The following is a 24,797-nucleotide window of genomic DNA, read 5'->3' as shown; positions in this document are numbered from 1 at the left end:
TCCCTGGGTGCACTGAGAGCAGATGTCTGTTGAGGAGAAGCCCATTTTATACATTTTCTGTTGGGTAATGTGGGATCTGTGGAGGACCTTGTATTGAATTAGCTGAAGGTTTGTGTTTTTAGTCATCTTAAAGGTATTGCAACAAATTTCTGTCCAGAAATCGGTGTTTGTGGTGATTGAGAGTCCAGCTTCCCATTTAGCGATTGAGCCGAATCCTGAATCGTGACACCAGCCAGTGTCGACAGATCTTTGCTTTGTACTTCTACTGAGTTTTCTCGGCTATTATTGTAGAATTTGACCATAAAATACACAATTTGCTCACGCAGACCAGCACTCCTTCTGCCACTTTGGAGTTTATCTGCTGCTTACATCCTTATTGTTGCTCTACCGCCCTCTTCTGGATCTGTTTACCTGCTACATTATTCAGGTTCTTATATCCTCTGTAATGCAGGTTTTTATTTAAAGAAAACAAACGTTCAAAAATTAAAAGAATAAAGAATATATTCAATATGTGCAGGAAGAGGCAGAAAACCCACAGGGGCTTATTTCAAAGGAAGTGATCTAAGGCACGAGATTCAAGAATTCTACTTTCCGCTTCCATTGGTTCGAATCCCGTGCTCGTCATTTTTTTTTTTTTTCATTTTAACATATCTAACATGGCAAATTCCACTTCTAAAAATACATATACAAAAAAGGAACATTTTAGGGTATTTCCTGGGTTAGGGCTAAAATAAAAGGGGTAGCTAAAAATAAATGAGCTAAAATAAAACTGACGGAACTTTAAGTCACGTGGTGCACCTATGACGTCACCTAAACTGGCCAATGAGGAGCGCTGCATATCAATAGACATGCAGTCTATTGATACGTTTTCGTATCAATAGCCACGGTCTATTTCAAAACCTCCACCTATTTAAAGAAACTTTTTTTTTACTGACTGATTCAAACTGGGTTTACAGGAACCATCAATACACACACACACTCCATTAACATTCACACACATTGTTGGTCCAACAAAAAAGGCAGGTTTAATAAAAATGGAGAAACATTAATATAATCAACAATATATGTTAAACAAGCTTTGAAATGCTGCAACAAATAGTTGATAACAGATACAAATGTGTGCATTTCAGCCACATCCACACCCCGACAAGCAAAGATACACTGCAGCACAGTCTGTGATTTACATAATAATCCATATCACAGCTTAGTGTGTCCATCCCCAACACTGAAACCATTTAAAGTCATTTAAGACCAAAACAACCCAGTTCATCACATTTTGTTTTATACATACTAACATTTGTTTTTGTTTATTTTAATGATTCAAACAAATCATTAAAAAAAAAAAAAAATGATTCAGAATTCTAAATATCTAAATTTAAAAGAGTGGAGTTAAAAGAATGAAGCTAATTTAGCTTCATAAATGTATAATCGACTCAGGAGATTCATGTTTCTGAAACAAAGGTTTTTAAATTTGTGTTTATGTTTTATCCTTTAGCGTGTATTTAATAAAATAAGTTCCACATTTTGTAACATTTCTACACTTTAACACACATCAAACATCACATTGTAAAGGTTACACTTCAGTGTGTATATTCCCTTTTTTTAGAGTCAAATTTAATACAAAGTTTTGGCCACAAACCTCACATTTGCTCTGTGTGTGGTTGTGAGCCTTTTATCGCGCTAACTTCCTGGATTTAATCAGTGTGTGCTGTCCTACGAAGCTGGCTCACGTCTTACAGAGCTAAATCACCATGGTAACTTTGGCTGAACGACTAACCTGGTCGAGACCAGGATTTGTTCTGGCTTGGATCTGAGCGAGTACGAAAGACCCGCCTCCTGACCAATCAGTTATCTTAAAAACGACCTGCCCAATAAAAGGAGGATCATTGTGAACATGTTGCTGTGTAGATCTGATCTGACGCTGACAAAAAAGGGAAAAAAAGACAGAGAGAGAATACTTATCTTTTCATTTACCCAATGACATCTGACAGGACACAAATAGATTTACATCTGATGGACTGACCTAAATAAGTCAGCTGATAAAGTGCATCGAGCACTTTCAAACTGATAAATTAATGATATAATTAATTAATTAATGTATTGTGTGGTGTTGCAGAGAGCCTCAGTCCTGTAAGATAATATAAAATACAAATATTGTCCAGTTCTGATGACGCAGCATCAGAGCCACGGACAAGCTAAAAGTGAAAATGAAACTGATCAGTGTTTGTTTATAATCTCAGTAATTTAAGCGTCAACACTCATCAATTTCTTGATGCTTTTACTGCAGCAACAATGTTGTGTTTGGTCTGAATTATGGATTTTAAGTTTTCTTATTTTTAAAGAATTATTGCTTAATTGTGGGGCGCACGTTGGCTTAGTGGTTAGCACACCCGCCGTGCTGCGTGGGTTTTCTCCGGATACTCCAGCTTCCTCCCACAATCCAAAAAACAAACAAATTGCCCGTAGGAGTGGTTGTTTGTGTCTGTATTGCCATGCGATACCCCTGCCAGCGCCTAGTGTGAGCAGACCCCTGCGACCCTAAATAACAGGAACAAGCAGATCTGAAAATGGATGGATGGATGCTCAATTGTGATGTAAATTACTCTTCAGTTCCTCTGTGATTGTGACTGGTCTGACACTGTTATCTCCAGCTCTGTCACAAGAGCACCCACATAGGTAGGTTGAAATCAACTCACTTAATTTAGCAAGTTGTAATCTAGCTTTGTAGGACAGCTTCTGTCTGACGGAGAATGTTTGGTTAGGTGAAGCCCACTAACGGAGATAAATCCAGGATATAATTATCTAGCTTCGTAGTAGGCCCTAAAAGTTTCTTAAAACTACAAATTTAACTACAAACACTACATCTAAAGGGTTTCTCTCTAGTGCAGGGGTATTCAGGATGCCATTGTTTGAGTCTCTCCTTTCCATCAGCTCCGTCATCTGTTTCTTTTACTCTTTCTCAGTAATGCAATCTTTTTTTTCTTTTTCCATTTTCTCATGTGAAACCCTCCTGTCCGTCTCTGCTCTGAGTCATAATATTTACCAATGATAATACAAAATCCTGATTGGTTTAGTCATGTCAAGTGGGATAGAGAACTCACATGTGAATGGCTTGAGAGTTTCCTTACACAGGCTAAACATAGAAGCGCTACATTAAGTTTCACTCTGCATGGCACCCCCTGTGGGTCCGGGCCTGGACCAGGGTCTGCCGTTTGGTGAAGCCTGTTCTAGTGTGTATTCTAATGTGTCGATTCAGGTTATTCTTTTGAATAAATCTTTTCTGACAAACATCGCAAACATAAGGTTTCTCTCCAGTGTGGGTTCTCATGTGTTGCTCCAGTTCAAACTTGCTAATATATCCTTTCACACAAACATCACATTTAAAAGCTTTCACTCCTGTGTGGCCACTCATGTGTATGGAAAGACTTCTCTTAAAAGTAAAACTTTGACCACAAACACCACAACCAAAGGGTTTCTCTCCTGTGTGGATTCTCATGTGATCATTCACTTCACGCTTGGTAATAAATCTTTTCTGACAAACATCACATTCATAGGGTTTCTCTCCTGAGTGGATAAACATGTGAAGATTCAGCTGAGTCTTTAGCCTCCATCGTTTACCACAAACATTACAACCAAAGGGTTTCTCTCCTGTGTGAATTATCATGTGGTTCTTCAGACTAGATCTTGTACTAAATGGTTTCCCACACACGTCACAACCAAAGGGTTTCTCTCCTGTGTGAATTCTCAGGTGGACCTTCAGATGTGTTCTGGTGCCAAATCGTTTCCCACACACATCACAACCAAAGCGTTTCTCTGTGTTCTGTGATTTTTCTTTGGTGTTCTTCTCAGTCTTAACCTCAGATGTCTGAAAGCTCTCACAGCTCATGTCCATGTGTTCACTCTGAGCTTCAGACTGGGACAAAGGTTCCCTCCAATCCTCACTGTCTTCAGTGTCAGAGCAGTCTGTTTCCTCTCCATCAGTGTCTGGTTGTGTACAAGTGTTTGCTGCATCTGGACCTTCACTGATGTCTACATTTGGTTCTACTTTAATGAGTTTAGCTGAGCTGCAGGTTGCAGGTTCTCCTTTGATGTTCTCCTCACTTTGTCTCCAGAGAAGCAGAGAACACTGAGCTTCCTCCTCTTCATCTTCACTCTTCACAGTAACAGCTGTAATATCCATCTCCTGCTTTATCTCCAGACTTTCCCACAGTTCGTCCTCTTCCTTCGTTATGTGGAGATGATCCTGGAGCTGCAGTCCATCAGTGGATTCTCCTTTACAGGAAACAAAACAAACAAAAAAACGGTGTGTTTGATTTTGTTGTCATTGTGTCCATTATAGTGCTGCAGCTATCTAATATATTTGTAGTCGAGTATTGTGTCAATTTTTTCATCACTTAATCACGTAATCAGATAATTACTTTAGTGTTTGTAAACAACTATGTCAATAGTGTGTTATGAAAGATGAAAGACCTCTTAAAATGAGCAAGCAATCCTCAGTTATTCCTCAAAATTGTATTCAAAATTATTTTTCAAAACTTAACATTACAACTTAACAGTAAACAAAAGCCAGGGCAAAAAAATTAAAATAAGTATACAACCTATTTCCTTAGGTTTATCATAATGAAAAAAGTAAAACGGGTGTCACTGCTCTAACCCATCTTGTAAGACCTGCAGCTTCCTCCACAGTGCATGAGGGACCTGTCTGGACAAAGCTTTTCATGCGCCACTGTGATGTACTGTGGGGGACAAAAAAAACATTGATTTGTACAACAAATTCAATAAACTCACTCATAAGTAAATCTATATGGTAATGAATGCAGCTTTGTCCATATTTAGTATTTATTGTGCATTTTTTAATAAATATTGTTTAGTTTGTTGTTGTTTTGTCGTTTGGTGTATTTTTCTGTAATGTATGTTTTTTGAAGTCATGTGTATTTTTGTATCTTTTTTGGTGTAGTTTTGTGCATTTCTGTTGTCGATTTGTGTATTTTTTGTATAAATATTTAGTTTTTTTTTTTTGCTCATTTTCATATTTTTGTTGTCATTGTGTATTTTTCTGTAATGTATGTTTTTTGGAGTCATTTTGTGTGTTTTTGGAGTCTTTTTGTGTATATTTACAGTCATTTTGTTGGTTTTTATTGTCATTTTGTGTGTTTTTGGAGTCTTTTTGTATATTTTTGTCCATTTCTGTGGTCGTTTTGTGTATTTTTTGTATAAATATTTAGTTTTTTTTTTTAACTTATTTTCATATTTTTGTTGTCATTGAGTATTTTTCTGTAATGTATGTTTTTTGGAGTCATTTTGTGTGTTTTTGGAGTCTTTTTGTGTATATTTACAGTCATTTTGTTGGTTTTTGTTGTCATTTTGTGTTTCTGGAGTCATTTTGTATATTTTTGTCAATTTCTGTGGTCGTTTTGTGTACTTTTTGTATAACTATTGTTTAGTTTTTTGCTTAATTTTACTCATTTAGTATAATTTTATTCTAAATACCTTATGTGCGGTGAGGACGTGTTTTGAGGTAGGGGTGTGTGTGTGTGTGTGTGTGAAGGTGAAGAAGAAAGTTATGAGTGAGATTTTAGCGCATTTGCCCTCTTGTTACTTATGCCTCATCACTATTAACTCATAATACAGGCTAAAATGCATTACCTTGTGGAGGCTCAGACTCCGAGTACACCTGCAGAAGTTGCCTTGCGAAGCGTAAAATGGTCCCACACTTTAGACAATTTCTGTCTTTTTTGCACTCCACCGGTGACCCCGTCTACCGCAGAGCAGATGATGCGTGTCAATTAATTCAATCCGGGTGAAACATGACGCGTACAAAGCGGCCCTGAAACGGACATTGGTAACACAAATTAAACGAGGAAAAGAATTTGCCTCAAAGCTTTTTTGTAATCTAATTATTCGAGGAACATTTCAGCCCTAGTACCTTTTGCTTATTTTTGTAGTTTTGCGTGTATTTGGAGTCATTTTGTTTGTTTTGGTAGTTGTTGCTTTTTATAGTGGGAAATGTCTGTTTACACACTATTGTTCAAAGGAACTGACGCTGAGAGGAGGATGCCTAGTGCAGGCTGGGGTACCACTTGGTCAAGAGGATTTCAGTGATCCAAGTTGTCCCCATCCTGGCCACCGGGAGGGAGTGGACTCAACTGGCTGCAACTGAGCAGGCAAAGGCAGCACTGAGATACAGGGACATTGTGGGCCGGGTGTAAGAGGGGAGGAGTGGTCTTGGTCTGGGGGCCAGCACACCAGCCCGGACAAGCGGTGTATCAGTCTGGTTCCAGTAAAAAGCAATAATCAACAGGTTAGTTTTACCCTACTGACGATGTGTTGTTGCAATAGTAATCCTGCTCAGCTGTAAATGAATTGATATGTAGACGGGAGGCAGTGAGGAGGTGACTTCATGTAGTAAAAGAAACACCAGAGTCATTTATAATAACATGTTACTGTGGTACAACAGTAAATGTTACTGAAAATCAGAACATGTTTACACGTCTGTAGAGACTTATTAAAATGTAGATATTCAGTTGTGAAGCTGTGGAAGTTCTCATGTGTTTATCACTGTTGGCCCACAGCACAATATGAACAGGTGAAGAGCAAAGATTCAAGTCATTTCAGATGAATTTCAAAATAAAAGTAAACTTGATTACCACACAAGATGTTGGCTGGAATCCTCTTGTTCTGGAACAAAGCTTTTATTTCCAGTTTCTGGGAAACAGTAAATATATTTAATCAGATAATGAGCGTGAGCAGCTGTAGAAATATGTAGGTTAGAGAAGTCTGCAGTAAACATGGTGATAGATCTGTGATGTTACCTCCTCAGGTTCTCTGTCAGTCTGCTTTGCCTCCTGGCTTTGCTCAGTCATGATCTCCTTTATCAGCTGCAATTATTCACAGAGAAGAAGATTTAAACAAAAGGTCAACATGGAATCAAAAGCTCACTGTAGACATGTCAGGATAGATCAGGGACAAGCAACTATAATTACCAACACATGTAATCTAGCATAGATCTTTATGAACAGGAATGCATGGAGCATAGACCTATATGAACAGGAACGTAAATAGCATAGATCTATATGAAAAATAATCTACAGTCCCCTCCAAAAGTATTGGAAAGGCAATTCATTTGTTTTTGTTGTATACTGAAGACATTTGGGTTTCAGATCAAAACATGAATATGAGACAAAAGTTCAGAATTTAAGCTTTTATTCCATGGTATTTACATCTAGATGTGTTAAACAACTCAGGGCAGAGCACATTTCATTTGAACCCACCCACTTTTCAACTGAGCAAAAGAATTGGAACCAAATTAACTTAAAGTGAATAACATTTAATATTTGGTGGCAAAACCCTTACTTGCAATAACTGCATCAAGCCTGCATTCTTCAACTGAAATGCTTTTCCAACCCTTTACTGCAGCCTCTTTCATTTCTTGTTTGTTTCTGGGGGTTTCTCCCTTCAGTCTCCTCTTCCGGAGGGAAAATGCTTTATTGGGTTAAGGTCCATTGATTGACTTGTCCAGTCTAAGACCTTCCACTTTTTCCCCTTGATCAAGTCCTTTGTTGTGTTAGCAGAGTCATTGTCTTGTTGCATGATGAAGCTTCTCTCAATTAGTTTGGATGGATTTTTCTGTAAATTGCCAGACAAAATAGTTTTATAGAATTCAGAATTTATTCTGCTGCTACCATCATGACTTACATTTTCAATAAAGACTAGTAAGCCCGTTCCAGAAGCCGCCATGTATGCCCAAGCCATGACATTACCTCCACCATGCTTCACAAATGAGCTTGTGTGTTTTGGATCATAAGCAGATCCTTTCTTTCTCCATACTTTGGCCTTTCCATCACTTTGGTAGAGGTTCATCTTGGTCTCATCAGTCCATAAAACTGTTCCAAAACTTTTGTGGCTCATCTTTGTACTTCTTTGCAAAATCTAAACTGGCCTTTCAATTCTTTTTGCTGATGAGTGGTTTGCATCTTGTGGTATGGCCTCTATATTTCTTATCTCAAAGTCTTCTTCAAACAGTGGATTGTGATACCTTCACCCCTGCTCTGTGGAGGTTGGCAGTGATGTCACTGACGGTTGTCTTGGGGTGTTTCTTCACAGCTCTTACAATGTTTGTGCAATAGCTCTGATTGATTTTCCCTCTTCTCTCAGCTTCAAAATGGTTTTCTTTTACTCCCATAGACAGCTCTCTGGTCTTCATGTTTGCTTAACAGCAAATGCAGTTTTCACAGGTGAAACGCAAAGCCAAAAACAAGAACTATTCAATGTTTGAGCAATCGATCTAAAAGGCAACACCTGAGCAACTAGAAACACCCAACAGTCACATGTTCCACTACTTTTGCTCACTTGAAAAGTGGGTGGGTTCAAACAAAAGGTGCTCTGTCCTGAGTTGTTTAACACATCTAGATGTAAATACCATAAACTAAAAGCTGGAATTCTAATCTTTTGTCTCATATTCATGTTTTGATCTGAATTCCAAATGTCTTCAGTATACAACAAAAACAAAACAAGTGACGAGATATTTGCAAAATGTTTTAATGTTTTACTGTCAATATTAAGTTTTGCTGCAACAAGCAGTGGCTGAAATAATAGGTAATTTCTTTCATATAATTTTAAAATAACACATAATACAATGTTTTAAATAACAGCAAAGCATAATAACAGGTTACATGTATTCTGTTTTTTTTTTTATTGTAAAAATGCTGTACTTGAATTAACAGTAGCATAACCAACTTAGCATCTGCATTGCTTGACCCCATGGAATTCAATTCAAAAGAGGGTCTCCTAACCCTCTTCCCACCTGGATTAAAGTCCTCCCGGAGCCAAAAAAAATACCTTCTCAATGAAGACAATACAGTGTATTAAATTATATACTGTTAAAATTATATAGAACAATGTTTGATTTAATTTGACTTGATTTGTATTGATCATGTAAATGGAAACTTAAACAGTTTAAAATAAAATAAAAATAAATTGACATCAAGAAATAAAACAGTATCTTGCATCCTCAAATTCGTACGCATCTCAGTTTACATGAACACAATGTTATATAAAGAAGATTTTTTATAGTTAATGTTTTTGAAAGGCTAGTAACTTCAATTTGATAACACATGACCATATCAGTCAACTCATGCTAATTGCTAATTTCTTGCCACACATAAAACATGTATATTTAACCTGCACATTGGTGGTTAAATGAATCTGTTCCCACACAATTAAAATCTCTATTTTCTATCAGATTAGTGTTTTTGTTGGTTTAGTTATCTTACCAGGGATTTAAAACTTAAGGTTAGCCACAGGTGCAGGAAAGTTGATGGTCTGTAGATGTTGCAGGAGCCGAAGTAGGAAGGTGCACAACGTGATTTATTTTTAGGTTAACAAATTGTTATATCTTGATTTTATTTGTCATTAATCATTAACAGCCACTGTAAAAAATAACTTTTTCTTTCAATATGTTTTTAAAGCTATAGGGAGCCATAAGAGTCAAAGAGCCACATTAAGCTCCAGAGCCGCAGATTGGAGAACCACAGCTGAACATCTGGCCTGGCATCATAGTCCATCAGTTCTGGCCCCTTGATGCTGATTCTGATTTGTGTGGAGGATCCAGGGGTTTTTTATTCAAGATACTTTCTGATCCCGAAAACGACCGGGGACCTGCATCCCGTGCTGGACCTGAGAGGTCTCAACGTGTTTTTAAAAGTGTTATCGTTCCGCATGTTACGCACCACGGCGGTGCTTCGCACTGTATCAAGGGGCGAGTGGTTCACCAGTATTGATCTGCAGGATGCGTACTTTCACGTCCCGATCGCCCCTCCTCATTGGAGGGTTCTCCCTTTCAGTCTCTCGCTGTCCCCCCGTGTGTTCACACGGGTTGTGGCACCGTTGACACCATTACAGGCACAGGTTTGAAGATACTACCCTACCTGGACGATAGGCTAATTTGTGCACCGTCACGCACACAGGCTATTCGGGACACGGAGACTGTTCTCGAGCACGTACGACAGATGGGGCTCAGGGTGAATCTCCCCAAGAGCAAGTTGGCTCTTGGGGAGATTCAAAGAGACCCTCTTTGCGTTTCAAGAGGACAGGAGGTTGCCTTTGGCCAAATACTTTCGGCTCCTTGGCAAGCTAGTGTCGGTTTCCAGCATAGTTCCTTTGTGACTGCTTCACCTGCACCCCCAGCAAATCAGGCTGAACAACCGGCACCTAGATCCGTCACGGCTTGCACACCAACGTGTGTTGTTGTGAGTGTCGCGTCAGCGTGTTGCGACTCTGACTCCATGGATGGACAGATTTTGGCCAATGCATGGCGTCCGACTGGGGGTTTGTCCGGCTCAGTGACAAGTTGTGTGTACGGATGCATCGTACACAGGCTGGGGTGCAACATGGCAAGGCCGAGTAACACAGGGCGCATGGTCCCCTCAATCAATGCAGGAACACATAAATGTTCTGGAGCTGCTAGCGGTGCATTTAACGCTTCGTCGATTCCTGCCGTATGTGAGGGGTCAACATGTTTTAATATGATAGGACAACACCTCTGTGGTCTACCACATCAACCACATGGGGGGAATCAGATCGGTCAGGTTGACGGAGGTGACGGGTCGGCTACTCATGTGGGTGTGGCCTTGGTTGGCCGGATTGCGTGCAACACAAATACCGGGACCGCAAAATCAGATGGCCGATTTCTTGTCCCGTCATACGCTGCCGCCCGGAGAGTGGAGGCTTCATTCGGAGGTGGTGAACCAGATTTGGAGGCAGAGGTGAATCTCTTTGCTTCAAGAGACAGAGCTCATTCCCCTCTCTGGTTCTCTCTGGGAGACAACACCAGCCCGATGACCCAGGATGCGCTGGCGAACGACTGGCCGCATGTCCACCGTTGCCGCTCGTTTTCACGACGCTTCTCTGTGTCATTCAGGACAAACACTGGCTCCTCCTGGTGGCTCCATTCTAGCCGGGGAGGACTTGGATTCCGCTGCTGCACAGGCTCTGTTGCAGCTCTCCAATGCGTCTCCCGGGGAGGATGGACCTATTGTTTCAAATGAGGGGCCGGGTGTTACACCCCGATCCCACTCGCCTCCAGCTCTGGGTCTGGCCACTGCAAGGTCCGGCATAGACTTTTCCAGATTTGACGGTGCAATGCACGGGCGCCTTCCACATGCAGGTCGTATGCTAATATGTGGAAACTGTGTGACAAGTGGTGTCGTGATCCATCCTCCAATTCCTGCAAGACCTGCTCGACAAGGGCCGGTCTCCTTCTACTCTGAGGGCATATAGGGCGGCTATATCATGTTGACACAGTGGAGTGGATGGTGCGACTATCGGTGGCAATAAAATTGTCTCCTTGTTTCTGAAAGGCGCCCGGCGACTGCATCCCCGCAGACGCCACGCACTGCCTTCATGGGATTTGGCTGTGGTGCTTGAGGCTTTATGGTCTCCGCCTTTTGAGCCATTGACAGAGGTGAGCCTTAAGTGGTTATCCATGAAGACTGCATTCGTCTTGGCGATGGTCTCAGCCAAGCGCATGGGGGAGTTGCAGGCCTTCTCTGTCAATGAATCCTGCTGCCGGTGGAACCCGGACGGTTCGGGGGTTATTCTCTGGCCTAATCCATCTTTTATCCCCAAGGTGCCCTCTACGACTCCTGTCGGGCCCTTACAACTCGCTTGGTTTGACTCCGACTCTGGCTCCGAGCATCTCTGCCCTGTCCGCTCGCTGACTGCTTACCTGTAAGCGACTGCGGCGGTACGTAAGTCTGATCAACTGTTTGTGTGCTTTGCGGGATCCCATGTGGGCCGTCCACTGTCTAAGCAGCGTCTGTCACACTTTGTTATTGCTGAGGCTTATGCCAGGTGTGGTCGGCGACTGCCTACAGGTGTGAGGTGCCATTCCACTATGAGCGTCTCCACTTCCTGGGTTGCAAAGGCTGGCCTATTTGTGCAGCGGCTTCATGGACGTCTTCAAACACCTCCGCCAGGTTCTACAGGGTGAACGTGGCTACTCCCCAATCCGTTGGAGGGTGTCCTCCGTCAACACCGCTCTTGAGTGAGGTGAGTGTCTTTGGGTGGGTGGATTCCTTGTGAACTTGTTGATATTAGTCATTCAGTGCTTGAAGCATCGCCTCTGGCAATCAGAAGGGATGAAATAGAACGTAAGTTACGTATGTAACTATGGTTCTATGAATCCCAAATGACCGCCAGAGCATTCAGTGCCTAGAAATCCTCTCGTTAAGCAAGAAGATTGTGGGACTGGGTTTCCGGTGTGACGTGACTTTATAGACTCACGTGGGTCACCGGAGGTCATAGGTGAGTTTGTTGTTATTAATTTCTCGACCTGCGCATGCTCAAGAATGATCATTCACTGCTTGAAGCACCGCCTCTGGCGGTCATTCGGGAATCATAGAACCATAGTTACATACGTAACTAACGTTTCAATTGTCAGTTTCAGGTCGGACACTGATATAAATACCTAATGTCTGTGTCGGACCTGTAGGTTTCACTTTTGCTTTGTCGGGTTCTGGTCAATACGGTTCATATCATAAATGGTCTGTGTTTTAGGGCTGAGCAAAAAAATCGATTTTTTTTTTGAATCGAGTAATCGAATTTGTAGATAAAAACGATTTTTTTTTTTTTTTTTTTTTTAAATATTTTTTCTTTTTTCCCCACCACAGTTTTTTCGGACTTTTTCGCGTTCCCATGTGAACCAGCCCCCTCTTTGTTTACATTTGTTTACCCTTTGAGTAGGCTATATGTGCGCCACAAGCATGTTCAACTTTTTATTCACACTATGCTGAGATACTAAAGGAAGAGTTTATTATTTTTTTAATTGTAATGTTATATGTAATAGAATATGTAGTTATCTGAATTCTTAATCAGAAAATGTAAGCTACTGTGTGCTGTTGCACTTTTGCTTAAACCTGGGTTAAAGTTTGAAATGCAGAGCCTCACTTGCTTTTTATTTTGGGCATGCATTTTAACTCTTGAGGACAATCACAGCAATAAAGTTGCACTTTTGACCATATATCTGATGTCTGAAGTCATTTTTAAGTGCATTAAAAAAACAATCGAAAATCGAATTTTTCCTCAAAAAAATCAGATTTTTTTTTTAGGCAAAAGCACTCAGCTCTACTGTATTTAAAAACAAATTGGCACCACAAAAAGCCAAAACAAAATATTTGTCTCTCTTTTTCTTTCTCCTCGTCCTTCTCTGCATCTGCTCATTCATTCTCCTTTTTTTTCACCCAATTTATTAGTTTTTTAAAGGTCCTATATCATGCTAAATCAACTTTTTGGAGCTTTTAACCTTGTTACAATGTTAATTCCTTATCGAAAGCACCCCCCAAAATAGTATTGAGCTACCTTCCTGCATCTCTGAGCAATCCTCACTAATCTTCTCTTTGAGCTGCTTCTCCGCCCTCTTCTGAAAAACCAGCGGTCCATCCGCCACTGACGCACACAAGAATCTGAACCGTCCCCTTCAGAAAGTGCCTGCTGCCGATGCTGTGCCTTTATGGTGAACATACACACCCACTCTCTCGGAGATGAAGGCATTCAAGAGGCCGTTTCGTGGGCGTGCCTTTTGCCCATGCTGCTTTGACGGGTCTCGAGGGCTACGTCAGCCCACTCTTCATTGGGGCTGGACGAATTTGGAAAATGTTCTAATTGCGATTTTTTTCCTCTCAATAAAAAATTTCAGATTTTTTTAAATTTTAAATAAATATGAAATGTAAATTTTAAAGTACAGATTACAACAATAAAGCAACAAATCTGTGGCTTTACCTCTTCAACATTAGGGATGGGTATACTACCATACTACTACTCTTATCGATCCAGTACTTTATCGATGTATATAAATTTATAAATAAAACAGTAAAAAAATACCGTATTAATAACTTTTTTTATATTAACAAAACACTAAACCAACTATCTAAACAATACAAATATCCAAATCAAGCATATCAAACAAGTTAATGAAAAAATGTGCAAAAGGAGAATTAGTGAGGCTGATGGCTGCAGCAGCTCGTGACAACAAGGCTAATTATGTTGATTTACCCGTTTTGCCATATTAACTCGCAAAGTTTAACTGTAAGATAATATATGATCGCAAGTCACTACTCGACCTAAACGTTACCGGCAGCCGAAGCACGGTAGCGGCCGATGTGCGGGGAAACCTACACAGCATCGGACTGCTACGCCAAGAAGACCCAGCAGCTTTGCCTGCCAGCACTCTGGAGCACCACTGGAGCCGACGGAGCCGACGTGACAAACAGCAGAAGTGTGGCTGCCACGAAGCACTATTGGCTAGGCTAAAGGCTAAGCCGTGGAGAACCCCGCACCGCGCATACACACAACTCATCTGCTTCTGCTGCTCTGTTTCTATGGCGGCACACACTTTTCTAACTCAAAATCACAATAGCCGCTTAAATAGCCATGTGTTTTACTGTAGTGTGCAGTTTTTTGGCTGAAAACAATAATAGATAGCATCTAGAGACACGCTTACTCGTGAAACAAGGCAAACAGGCGAGCACTATCAACAGTAGCCCCTCCCATCATTCAGCTCCGCATGCGGATTCTTAAGGATAGACTGACAGGCAGCACAGCAGTATCAATGCTTGTCTGAGGCTTGAGGATTAACGCTACCTTAAAAATACCGGTAACAGGGCCAATAAGGATGTAGCTTGTCAGTCCAAAAAAAATTTTAAAAAATAGCAGCCTTTGTGATTAGAAAAGGGAGCAACTTAGGGTTCAGTGTCTTGCCCAAGGACACTTCGACACAGTCAGGTACTGGGATCGAACCCCCAACCTCTCGATCAGAAGACGACCCACTACAACCTGAACCACGCTCACCCGAGCCTTACTCTTCATGGACATCATTAACTCCTCTCGCACCTTTGGAACAGTTCCCTCCTCCTTCAGAGTTGCCGCCATCACACCAATACTCAAAAAACCTGGCCTGGATCCTGACAATCCCAACAACTTTAGCCCCATCTCCAATCTTCCTTTCCTGTCTAAAATCTTGGAACGCTCTGTCACCTTTCAACTAAAACATCACCTCCTCTCCAATTAACCTTTCAGTCTGGATTCCGCACTCATCACTCTACTGAAACCGCACTACTCAAGGTAACAAACAACCTCCTGCTCATTTCCGACTCTGGTTCCCTCTAGTGATCTACCAATTCATTAGGCCGGCCAATTTTTGCGTGTTTTACGTGTATCGGCATCAGCCGATGCGGGCTGCTGCTTTCGCCGATCCGTATTTTATAAAGAGCGGCTGCCACAGGCTGCTCCATGTGGCTGGAGACAGAGGCTGCAGAGTGCAGAGCCCCTCCCCCCACTAGCAGAGCGTGAAAGAAGCTCTTCAACCCCAACGGCAAGTTTTAAACTTTCAAAGCATCTTTGAACTGTTTAACTTAGCTGACGTTGTTCCATGGTTCCGTGTTGTTGTCGCAGTTGTATTTAATGAGCAGCTGGCTAGAGGTTTGGCGTGTGTGTGCTTCTCTCTCCCTCCCTCTTTGCTTCTCACTCAGTGGGGTACACACATTACAGCGATATGAAAGTGCTGCGCTGAGAAGGAGAGTTTTTAAAACTTTGAGAAGCAGTTTACTACTTGTTTGAATCCTGTTAATGTTGATGCATCACCCGTTTATTATTTGTTAAATATCTTTTACTCATATCGTTCTACCTCACCTTTGTTAATCTCAATAAATGTTCCTTTTTTTTTTTAATTGAGACTTGTAACATTTGTTATCATCGTTGTGTAGATTTTATGATGTAAATTGAGGGAGCAAAAGTAGTGTCAGCTCCAAATATCGGCTCAAGAATTCATTCTCCTCCTACTTGACATCTCTGCCACCTTTGATACCATCGACCAATCCATCTTTATCCAACGCCTACAACATCTTGGCATCTCCGGCTCAGTTCTCTCCTGGTTCACCTCCTACCTCACCATTAAATCCCAATTCATATCCATCAACAACTGCAAGTCTCACACCACACCCGTCAACCATGGAGTCCCTCAAGGCTCGGTGCTTGGCCCCCTTCTGTTTCTTCTGTATATGCTTCCCCTTTGACTTATCATTCATAATCACAAACTACAATTCCACAGTTTCACAGATGGCACACAACTCTACCTCAGCACCAGATATATCACTCCTGCCACAGTATCAACCATCACAAACGGCCTCTCTGCAATAAAATCCTGGATGAACGCAAACTTCCTTAAACTCAACTGCAATAAATCGGAAATTATTGTCATTCATCCCAAAGCCCTCCTCCCCTCCTCTCAGGATTTTACCCTCTTTGTCGATGGCCATACAGTTACCACCTCTCCCCAGATCCGAAATCTTGTTTTCATTTTTGACCCCACACACATTTAAGCCCCACATCCGTCAAATCACCAAATCGCCTTTTTCCACCTCCGTAACATTGCTCACCGTTGCCCCACACTCTCGACATCTGCTGCTGAAACTCTGATCCATGCATTTATCACATCACGACTTGACTATTGCAATAGCCTCCTGTATGGTCTCCCTTCGTCTGATTTACAAAAACTGAAATATGTTCAAAACTCCGCCGCCCGCCTCCTCACCCACACCCGCTCCAGAGACCACATCACCCTCGTCCTCCAACAGCTTCATTGGCTCCTCGTACACCAGCGCATCTATTACAAAGTTCTGCTCATCACCTACAAAGCCCTCAATAACCTGGCCCCTCCGTACCTCACAGACCTTCTACAGCACCACCGCTCCTCCCGTCACCTCTGCTCTGCTGACTTAAACCTTCTCAAACCCATCACCAAATCAAAGCATCGAACACTGGGGGACCGAGCTTTTGCCACCGCTGCTCCGACCCTCTGGAACTCACTCCTCACCCACATCAGAAACTCAGACTCACTGACCACCTACAAAACACTGCTCAAAACTCACCTGTTTCAGCTCGCCTACAACCAACAATAGCACTCCCTTTTTTTGTTTGTCTGTTTCAATTTGTAAAGTGTCTTTGAGTTCCTTGAAAAGCGCTATATAAAACATATGTATTATTATTATTATTATTATTATTATTATTATTATTATTAATCTGTCCAATTCCTTACCAGAGGACAAGATTAGGAAAATTTAACCCAAACTTGACGTGGAATAAAAAGCTTATTTTCCAAAAGTAGTACATGATTCATACTGAACTTAGTACTTCATAGGCTACTTGCATGTACAATATGACATACTTTACAGTGTACTTTGCGAGTAATCCTCAGTCAAAATTAATTACAGAGGACAAAAATAGGAATATTTCACCCAACATTGATGTGGAATAAAAAGCATATTAGTAGTCTATGATTCATATACTGCTGAACTTAGTACTTCCTAGACTACTTGCATACATAATACGGAGTACTTTTACTGTGTACTTTTTGAGTAAGTCTCTGTAAAAAAAAATTAAAATAATGATAATCCATTACAAAGGACAAGAATAATTATACTTCACTCAAATTGTGAAGAATATGTAGAAATTTACTTGTAACAGAGTATTAGTGGTTGTGAATGCAGGAGGCATGTTCTACGACCAAATTCTTTATTTTTTTCTAATTATTATTCTTCCAGGTGATAAAGTATGACCCTAAACTCCTTCGACATTTTTTTTTAACAGATTCACTCCTTTCAAACACAGAATATTTAACTTAATTGGGCATCGATCCCGTCTATTTTTCTAATTGATACCATTAATAATTTTAGATATATATATCAATAGCCCCCAGGACTATTGGTACGTTTTCTGTACCTTTTCTACATAAGCAGAATATGCCTGTTTTCACCGTGTCAGGATGGCCGAGTGGTCTAAGGCGCCTGACTCAAGGATTCTTCCTTACGCGACCGTGGATTCGAATTCCACTTTTGTCAAATATATTTTTTTCATTTTAACATTTTTAACACGGCAAATTCCACATTTAAAAATACATATACAAAAAATAAATAAATAAATAAAATTAGGGTATTTCCTGGGTTAGGGATAAAATAAAAGGGGTAGCTAAAAAAAACAAAAAAAAAACAGCTAAAATAAAACTGACGGAACTTTAAGTCACGTGGTGCACCTATCACGTCACCTAAACTGGCTGCGTATGCATAGACTGGCAGTCTACTGATACATGATATTGATACAGACCTTCAACACTACAAAATGTAGGCTAAAGCTTTTGCCAAATATTCTGCTTGATTAGCCAATTACAAGACGTTTACCAAATTATCCGTCCATTAAATATATTATTTAACTGCAGTTATAATATATAACATAATAGACTCCTCTGTGGTAATAAATGTAGGCCATGTGAACCAGCTTTGTGCTGCCATCTAGTGACATAAATCGAAATAGCCTTTCAAAAGGTTTAAACATACGTTTATATATTTACTTTAATTTAAGATATATCAAATCTCTTGTCGTTACATACAAAGTAGCAATAAAAAAAATTTAAAAAAAAAATCTTACTCTACCCTGACTTTATAAACATTCAGTGGCCATATGTTAAGTCAGATGAGATATATAAATTACTTGTACATACAGTTATAACTGTCTTTTTTGTTTCCCACAAGTTATATTTAACAATGCAATACTAAAATTGTTTCATTGTACTTACCATGACACTTTCCTGAGACATTATCAGAAGACATATGCTTAACGACACAATGTTTTATTATTAGTTAGAGTTTTTAAAAGTATTATTGGCTATAATAAAGGTGTGATAAGGAGTAACAATATGTCATCCCATGCTGTCCACTCACAAAAACACACTAAATGATCAGCTTAATGGGTCAACCTACAAATGCAGTTACATTGTATTTCAGTACATCACTGGAGCAGTTAGTTAATAACATTGTAGTGCTCCAGATTCGCGCACTAGAAAACAACGAGCGGCTGATTTGACCAAGCAAAGATGAACAACGACTATATGAACAGTAGCACATATCTAGTGTAGATCTATAGAAGTCCTCGTACAGTGAGCAGCTACACAGAATACAGAGAACAGATGCATCTGTGGTGCTGAGCTGGTGTTACGGTTCAACTAGTGACCGTGTTACCCTGAGGCTGGGCTGAGTGGAACAGTCAGTGTTAGGAAGATAAACACGGTGCAGATGTTCTCCTAAAGGAGGTTTGACCGACAATAATCAGCTTTAAAGACAGAAAACAGCTTCTCACCTTCTTCTTCTTCTTCTTCTTCTTCTTCTTGTATCCTTATTGTTGCTCTACCGCCCTCTTCTGGATGTGTTTACCCCCCACATTATCCAGGTCCTTATATTCTCAGTATCAGTCCAGAGGGGTATTCCATAAAGCGGGTTATGTTCAAACTCTGAGTATGTTCAGGCTCAAATGAGGGAAACTCTGAGTATCCCATTCCTAAACGCGAGGTATGTTCTTCTCTGAGTATGTTACCATGGCAACATTGTCAGTGAACTAAACCTGGTCGCTGGCAGGTTTTATCAAAGAAACCCCGGGTTTCTACCTGGCTCCGCCCACCTGAACACTGTTTCTGAACATTTTAATGAACCTCAAGTCGTTGTAGGGCGACCGTGGTTCAGGTGGTAGTGGGTCGTCTTCTGATCGAGAGGTTGGGGGTTCGATCCCAGTACCTGACTATGTGTCGAAGTGTCCTTGGGCAAGACACTGAACCCTAAGTTGCTCCCAGTAGTCGACTAGCGCCTTGCATGGCAGTCCTGTCCCACTGGTGTGTGAATGTGAGAGTGATTGGGTGAATGAGCTGATATGTAAAGCGCTTTGAAACTGCTTCACTGTGGTGATAAAGCGCTATATAAAATCAAGTCCATTTAACACTTTTTTCTGAAACACATTAGTAACATCACACACCACAGACGTGCTCATATCATTACTAATGTGTTGCTGCACCACCAATATAGCATCACTTTTCCAAATATAGTGTCCTTTCCTCTGGACCGAGTGCTTCCCTGTATGCCTTTGTATCTATAATGCATTTTGAGGAGCTTTTCTGTGGTTTATCCATCGCAGTGTTAACCTCCGAGTGCCGCCAACATGGCCGAGCATCTGGGTTACTGCTCAGAACGTGACTTCGGTGAAACCCCTCTATAGAGTCACATGACATAAACGTAGATGAGCAGTGACTCAAGTTGATGTCAGTTGACCAAATCATTGTTATAGCGTTACTGTAAAGTTAAACTAACAGCATATACTGTATTTTCATCTGAGAACCGATGATGTCTGTGCATTACATATGGGGTGCCAAGTGTAAAAATTTTGTATGAAAGTTGTAGCTACCACATTTTCATTATTTATCTCACTTTTCTCATATTTAGCACATTTTCCTACATTTAACACAACATTTAACCACATATATAGAGGTAAAAAAAGCATTAAATCTAAATATTTAAATCTATATCTAAATTGTATATGTTATATCTAAATGTTAAATCTATATCTAAATATTTAATCTAAATCTAAATTGAAATGTTATATGTTATATCTATATGTTAAATCTAATTCTAAATATTTAATCTAAATGTAAATGTTATATATCATATCTAAATGCTAAATCTTATATCTAAATGTTAAATTTAAATCTAAATATTAAATCTAAATGTTTAAATCTAAATGTTTAAATCTAAATGTTTAAATCTAAATGTAAAAATTATATGTTAAATCTAAATGTTTAAATCTAAATCTAAATGTTATATATCCTATCTAAATGCTTAATCTTATATCTAAATGTTAAATCTAAATGTTGAAATCTAAATGTTAAATCTAAATCTAAATTTTACCGCGTGCTCGATCTCCGCCGCTGGGGGAGAACCAGCCATACATATCACCCAGTGAAGAGGTGGGTGGGAGTGGCTGTCTGTGTCTGCTTGTGTATTGGTTGAGGTTACAAGGGGTGGGGTCAATTGGCATATGTGCGAAACATTTAGGTTCAACGTTTAGATTTAGATTTAACATTTAGATTTAGATTTAAACATTGAGATTTAGATTTAACATTTAGATTTAACATTTAGATTTAACATTTAACATATAGATATAAGATTAAGCATTTAGATATGATATATTACATTTAGATTTAAATATATAGATACCTGCCGTAAAATAGGCCAACCGGATTGAGACATTTTTGCGCATGCGTTGAATGGATCGGACATTTATTAAGCAGTAAAATGGCGGACGTTCAGCGTCTTCTTTCTCTTCCACACTAAACATTTAAAGAACAACATTTGGAGAAGAGAATGTGACGCTTTTAGCAGAGGAAGGACAGCACGAGGACACCGGACCTGGGTCAGTACTTAGTCCGGTCTCAGGATTGATGAAGCCCCAAAAGACTTTAGTGCAGGAATGTCCAACACACACACACACACACACACACACACACACACAGAGAGAGAGAGAGAGAGGTACATAAACTGAAAAGAGAAAGAACAGATATTATTACTATTAATAAAACACACAAACACCATTCACCTAACTACATGTTTAGATGCCATGAAGCTTATTGATGAGAGGACAAAAGGACAATTCTTTATGAAAAGTAAGGAATGGTGGTTTGGTTTATAGAAATCTGCATAAAAATAAAGTTAAAAAAATTGCTCTATAAAATGATATCATTAAATATATTTGGTTAGGTTTTTGTTGCTGAGAAATCCAAATATAATGTCTTTACTGGGAAAGCCTAGGAGATTGGGAATCCTGGGGAAAAGCCAGTAATAGGCCTGGGCCAATAACAGACTTTGCTGTACGATATGTTGTCCCACAAATTATTGCTGATAAACAATATTATTGTCATTTTTTTGTCAGACTAAACCACTAATATAATGATAACATAACACATCATTATAATGCAAGTACACCCTTTCAAATGCAATCAACTTGTATTTCTCATTAGTATTTTTTTACCGTTGGAATTGGAATGTCAAGAACTTTTAAATATTTTAAACAAATGAAACAAACAATTAAAATAAAATGGACTCTCTGTCTGTTACTAAGAAAATGTAGTTTAATAAATACAACAACATCTCTGTTAAGAACAAAAACCACCTCAAATGCAAAACCACACACAACCAAAGCAATAAATAAAAAAAAAATTTATGAAGTCTCTCTCAAAAAACAAAATTGCACGTGCAATAAATATGAAACATTGAGGCACAGAGGTACTGTATATAGTTGTACATTTGTTAACAGGTAACACTTCCAATCCAGTTATAACCTTTATCAACAAAACTGCTAGCGGCCCCACCTCCCCCTGTTTCATTCTGTTCCGTTTTCATTCCGTCTTAAACATACAGAATGGACCAAATAGTTTCTAGTTTACGACATTCATTCCGCTGTGGAACAAACATGCTCAGGTGCTATGGGTGAACCCCCTTGTCATCCAGAGGGGTATTCCATAAAGCGGGTTATGTTCAAACTCTGAGTATGTTCAGGCTCAAATGAGGGAAACTCTGAGTATCTCATTCCTAAACGCGAGTTATGTTACCATGGCATCATTGTCCGTGAACTAAACCTGGTCGCTGGCAGGTTTTATCAAAGAAACCTTGGGTTTCTACCTGGCTCCGCCCACCTGAACACCATTTCTGAACACTTTAATGAACCTTAACACTCTTCTCTGAAACACATTAGTAACATCACACACCACAGACGTGCTCACATCATTACTAATGTGTTTGTGACAGGTGTTAGGTAGGTGCACTAATTAAGAACACTACAAATGGTGACCTGCAGGAGGAACACAGGTATTCCAGCTACTGGGTTGTGGAATGTGGTAGGTGCTCTAATCAAGACGGCTGCAAATAGTGACCTGCAGGAAGAACTCAGGTTGTTCAGCTATTGGTATGAGGACAGTGGAATAGGGCAGGTGCACACCTTATTCCACATGAGCATGCAGAAGGTGCTGGAAAAGCTGGTAGGAAATTCTGTTTGGTGTGTATATGGTATGTTGTGTTAGTGTCTAGCACATGACATTTACCATCTTTATTATTTCAGATGTGCTTCCCTGGTTGTTCCCTGCTTGAGTTGAATACAGCTGGTTGTTGGTAGACTACCGACGGACCAGGTATTTTAAAGTTTGTTTGTAGTTAATCTTTTATTGATATGTTTTTTGTATTAAAGTGTTTTTATGGTTATTAATGTTTTCTTTGCAGAGCATCAGGGTCCATACACTGCTCGTGCTGAGAATAATTTGTTTGTTTTGTTTATTAGTTGGGTTTTGTTTCCTTTGTTCTAGTCCGCCCTGACACGTGAGCCGGTCAAGGGCAAATAGCTGGGTTTTGCCCGTGGGGTGGGCTAGTTCCTATTTTCTTCTTCTCTTTATTAATTTTTTGTTTTGCGTTTTATTGAACTTGTGCTCCCCCTTGTCACCAATACCCGGTAAGCTCTCAGTCAGGCATTCAGATGGGGCCTTAAGGGTGTAAGTGTGCCGTGCACACTTACACCCTTTACGTGTGTAAACTCTTTGAGAGGAATATTTGAATTGCAGTGTAATTGTTGTGAAACCATATTCTCCCCAATCCTGTTGTCATAATTGAGAGTTGAACTGGGAGTCTCGTATGGTGAGGCTTATTGATCTTTATGAACTGGTTTTGATAATAAAGATTCTATTTGACTGTTTCTTTTGTATTGCTAATCCTTAAGCGGGTATAACATGTTGCTTCACGTTTTTTTTTTTTTGTGTGTGCAAACGGTAGTTTTCTTTATGGTGAATAAATAAGCGTTTTGTTTGCAGCTCCACCAGGACTTATTTCCCCGTTACAGGAATTACAAATTGCAATCCGCTGCTCTCTTTTTTTTTTGTGCATTATTGCCGACATGCTAAGCTAACCGTGCCTAGAACATAGACGGTATATAATGTTTATGTCTCTGAGTGTTGTCATCCTTTAGCAGAGGCATGCACATGCAACTTCAGACCTTTCAATTTATTTCTCATCCATTTACACCGTAACTAACACCAGAGCGCTACTGTTTACATGCCTATTAAGACGTGCAACCATGAAAAAGGTCCTGACTGAAATGCAGCGCAGCGTTCCAATTGTTGTGTAATCAAATACACCGGTATGGCGGTATATTAAAAATTCATATTATAACGAAAATATATACCGGTCTTCAGTATGAGCCGGTATACCACCCAGCCCTAGTCGTTTCCTATCAAGAGTTGCTTCAATGTCTACAAAACTATATTTGGATAAATCAAATCGTGTAGTCAGATGGATGCCACCATTACACACATCTGAGCACTTTTCAGCAGAGAAATCCATCCAATGAGCGCTTAGTTCTCGTGCGTAAAATGGCCGGTCCCTCCTTTACCCGCTTTGATTGGCCAGAGCTTAAGCCAACCCCCATAGTGTTTGATATCACCGATTTCTACAGGCTCTGAGCTTTCCAACTGTCAATCATTCTGATTGGTCAAATCATTGCTCAATAACATCCATGCATAACTGTATCAAAAGTGGAACCAAAAATGGCATTGTGCATGGCATAGCAGAAACCTGAAAAAAAATGGATGTTTATTTCAAACCATATTGCAACACCTGGTCGAACATAAGACACATGATTGGAATCAATTTGACTGATATGTTACAGTTACACACTATGGCACAGTTGTGGCAATAGTGGGCTCCTGCCTGAACTTTTTTGTACAAAAACTAGGGATGCACCGAAATGAAAATTTGTGGCCGAATAAAATATAAACGCTTGGCCGAATATCGAATGCGGTTAAGTTTTTCATTATTTTTTTTTTGATAGTGCATAAATAGCCTTGAATAAATGTTTTTTAAAGAAAGTAAATGTTTATTGAAAATTGAGAC

The 24,797-nt window shown here is 39.9% G+C and overlaps 1 protein-coding gene across 5 annotated transcripts; it reads right to left on the bottom strand.

Annotated features, from left to right (window-relative positions):
* Positions 1-1,006: 1,006 nt before the first annotated feature.
* LOC114462371 (zinc finger protein 227-like) lies at positions 1,007-19,298 on the bottom strand. Of its 5 annotated transcripts, none has more exons than XM_028445171.1 (6): positions 19,183-19,298; positions 6,813-6,878; positions 6,648-6,705; positions 5,647-5,827; positions 4,669-4,736; positions 1,007-4,272 (listed from the first exon to the last, which is right to left on the bottom strand). In XM_028445171.1, exons 5-6 carry the CDS (start codon positions 4,718-4,720, stop codon positions 3,161-3,163), a joined length of 1,164 nt encoding a protein of 387 aa, XP_028300972.1. In that variant the 5' UTR covers positions 4,721-4,736; positions 5,647-5,827; positions 6,648-6,705; positions 6,813-6,878; positions 19,183-19,298; the 3' UTR covers positions 1,007-3,160. The 5 variants fall into 5 exon arrangements, with proteins under 5 accessions (XP_028300972.1, XP_028300973.1, XP_028300974.1 ...); XM_028445172.1 differs by having other exon boundaries at positions 5,647-5,758; positions 19,183-19,297; XM_028445173.1 differs by having other exon boundaries at positions 4,655-4,736; positions 19,183-19,284.
* Between the last annotated feature and the right edge of the window lie 5,499 nt (positions 19,299-24,797).

This window comes from Gouania willdenowi, chromosome 4 (genome assembly GCF_900634775.1).
Source record: "Gouania willdenowi chromosome 4, fGouWil2.1, whole genome shotgun sequence".
Classification (NCBI taxonomy): domain Eukaryota; kingdom Metazoa; phylum Chordata; class Actinopteri; order Blenniiformes; family Gobiesocidae; genus Gouania; species Gouania willdenowi.
The sequence above is the reverse complement of the archived record's forward strand: the minus strand, read 5'-3'. Positions and strand labels throughout refer to the sequence as shown.

What these genes read in the sequence shown, in the direction of transcription:
- LOC114462371 (XM_028445170.1), bottom strand. Translation starts at nt 6,863, where the DNA reads ATGACTGAGCAAAGCCAGGAGGCAAAGCAGACTGACAGAGAACCTGAG. An exon ending in CTGACAGAGAACCTGAGGAG is followed by an intron (nt 6,706 to 6,812) that starts GTAACATCACAG and finishes ACTGTTTCCCAG; the next exon opens with AAACTGGAAATAAAAGCTTT. An exon ending in TCCAGCCAACATCTTGTGTG is followed by an intron (nt 4,273 to 6,647) that starts GTAATCAAGTTT and finishes TTTCCTGTAAAG; the next exon opens with GAGAATCCACTGATGGACTG.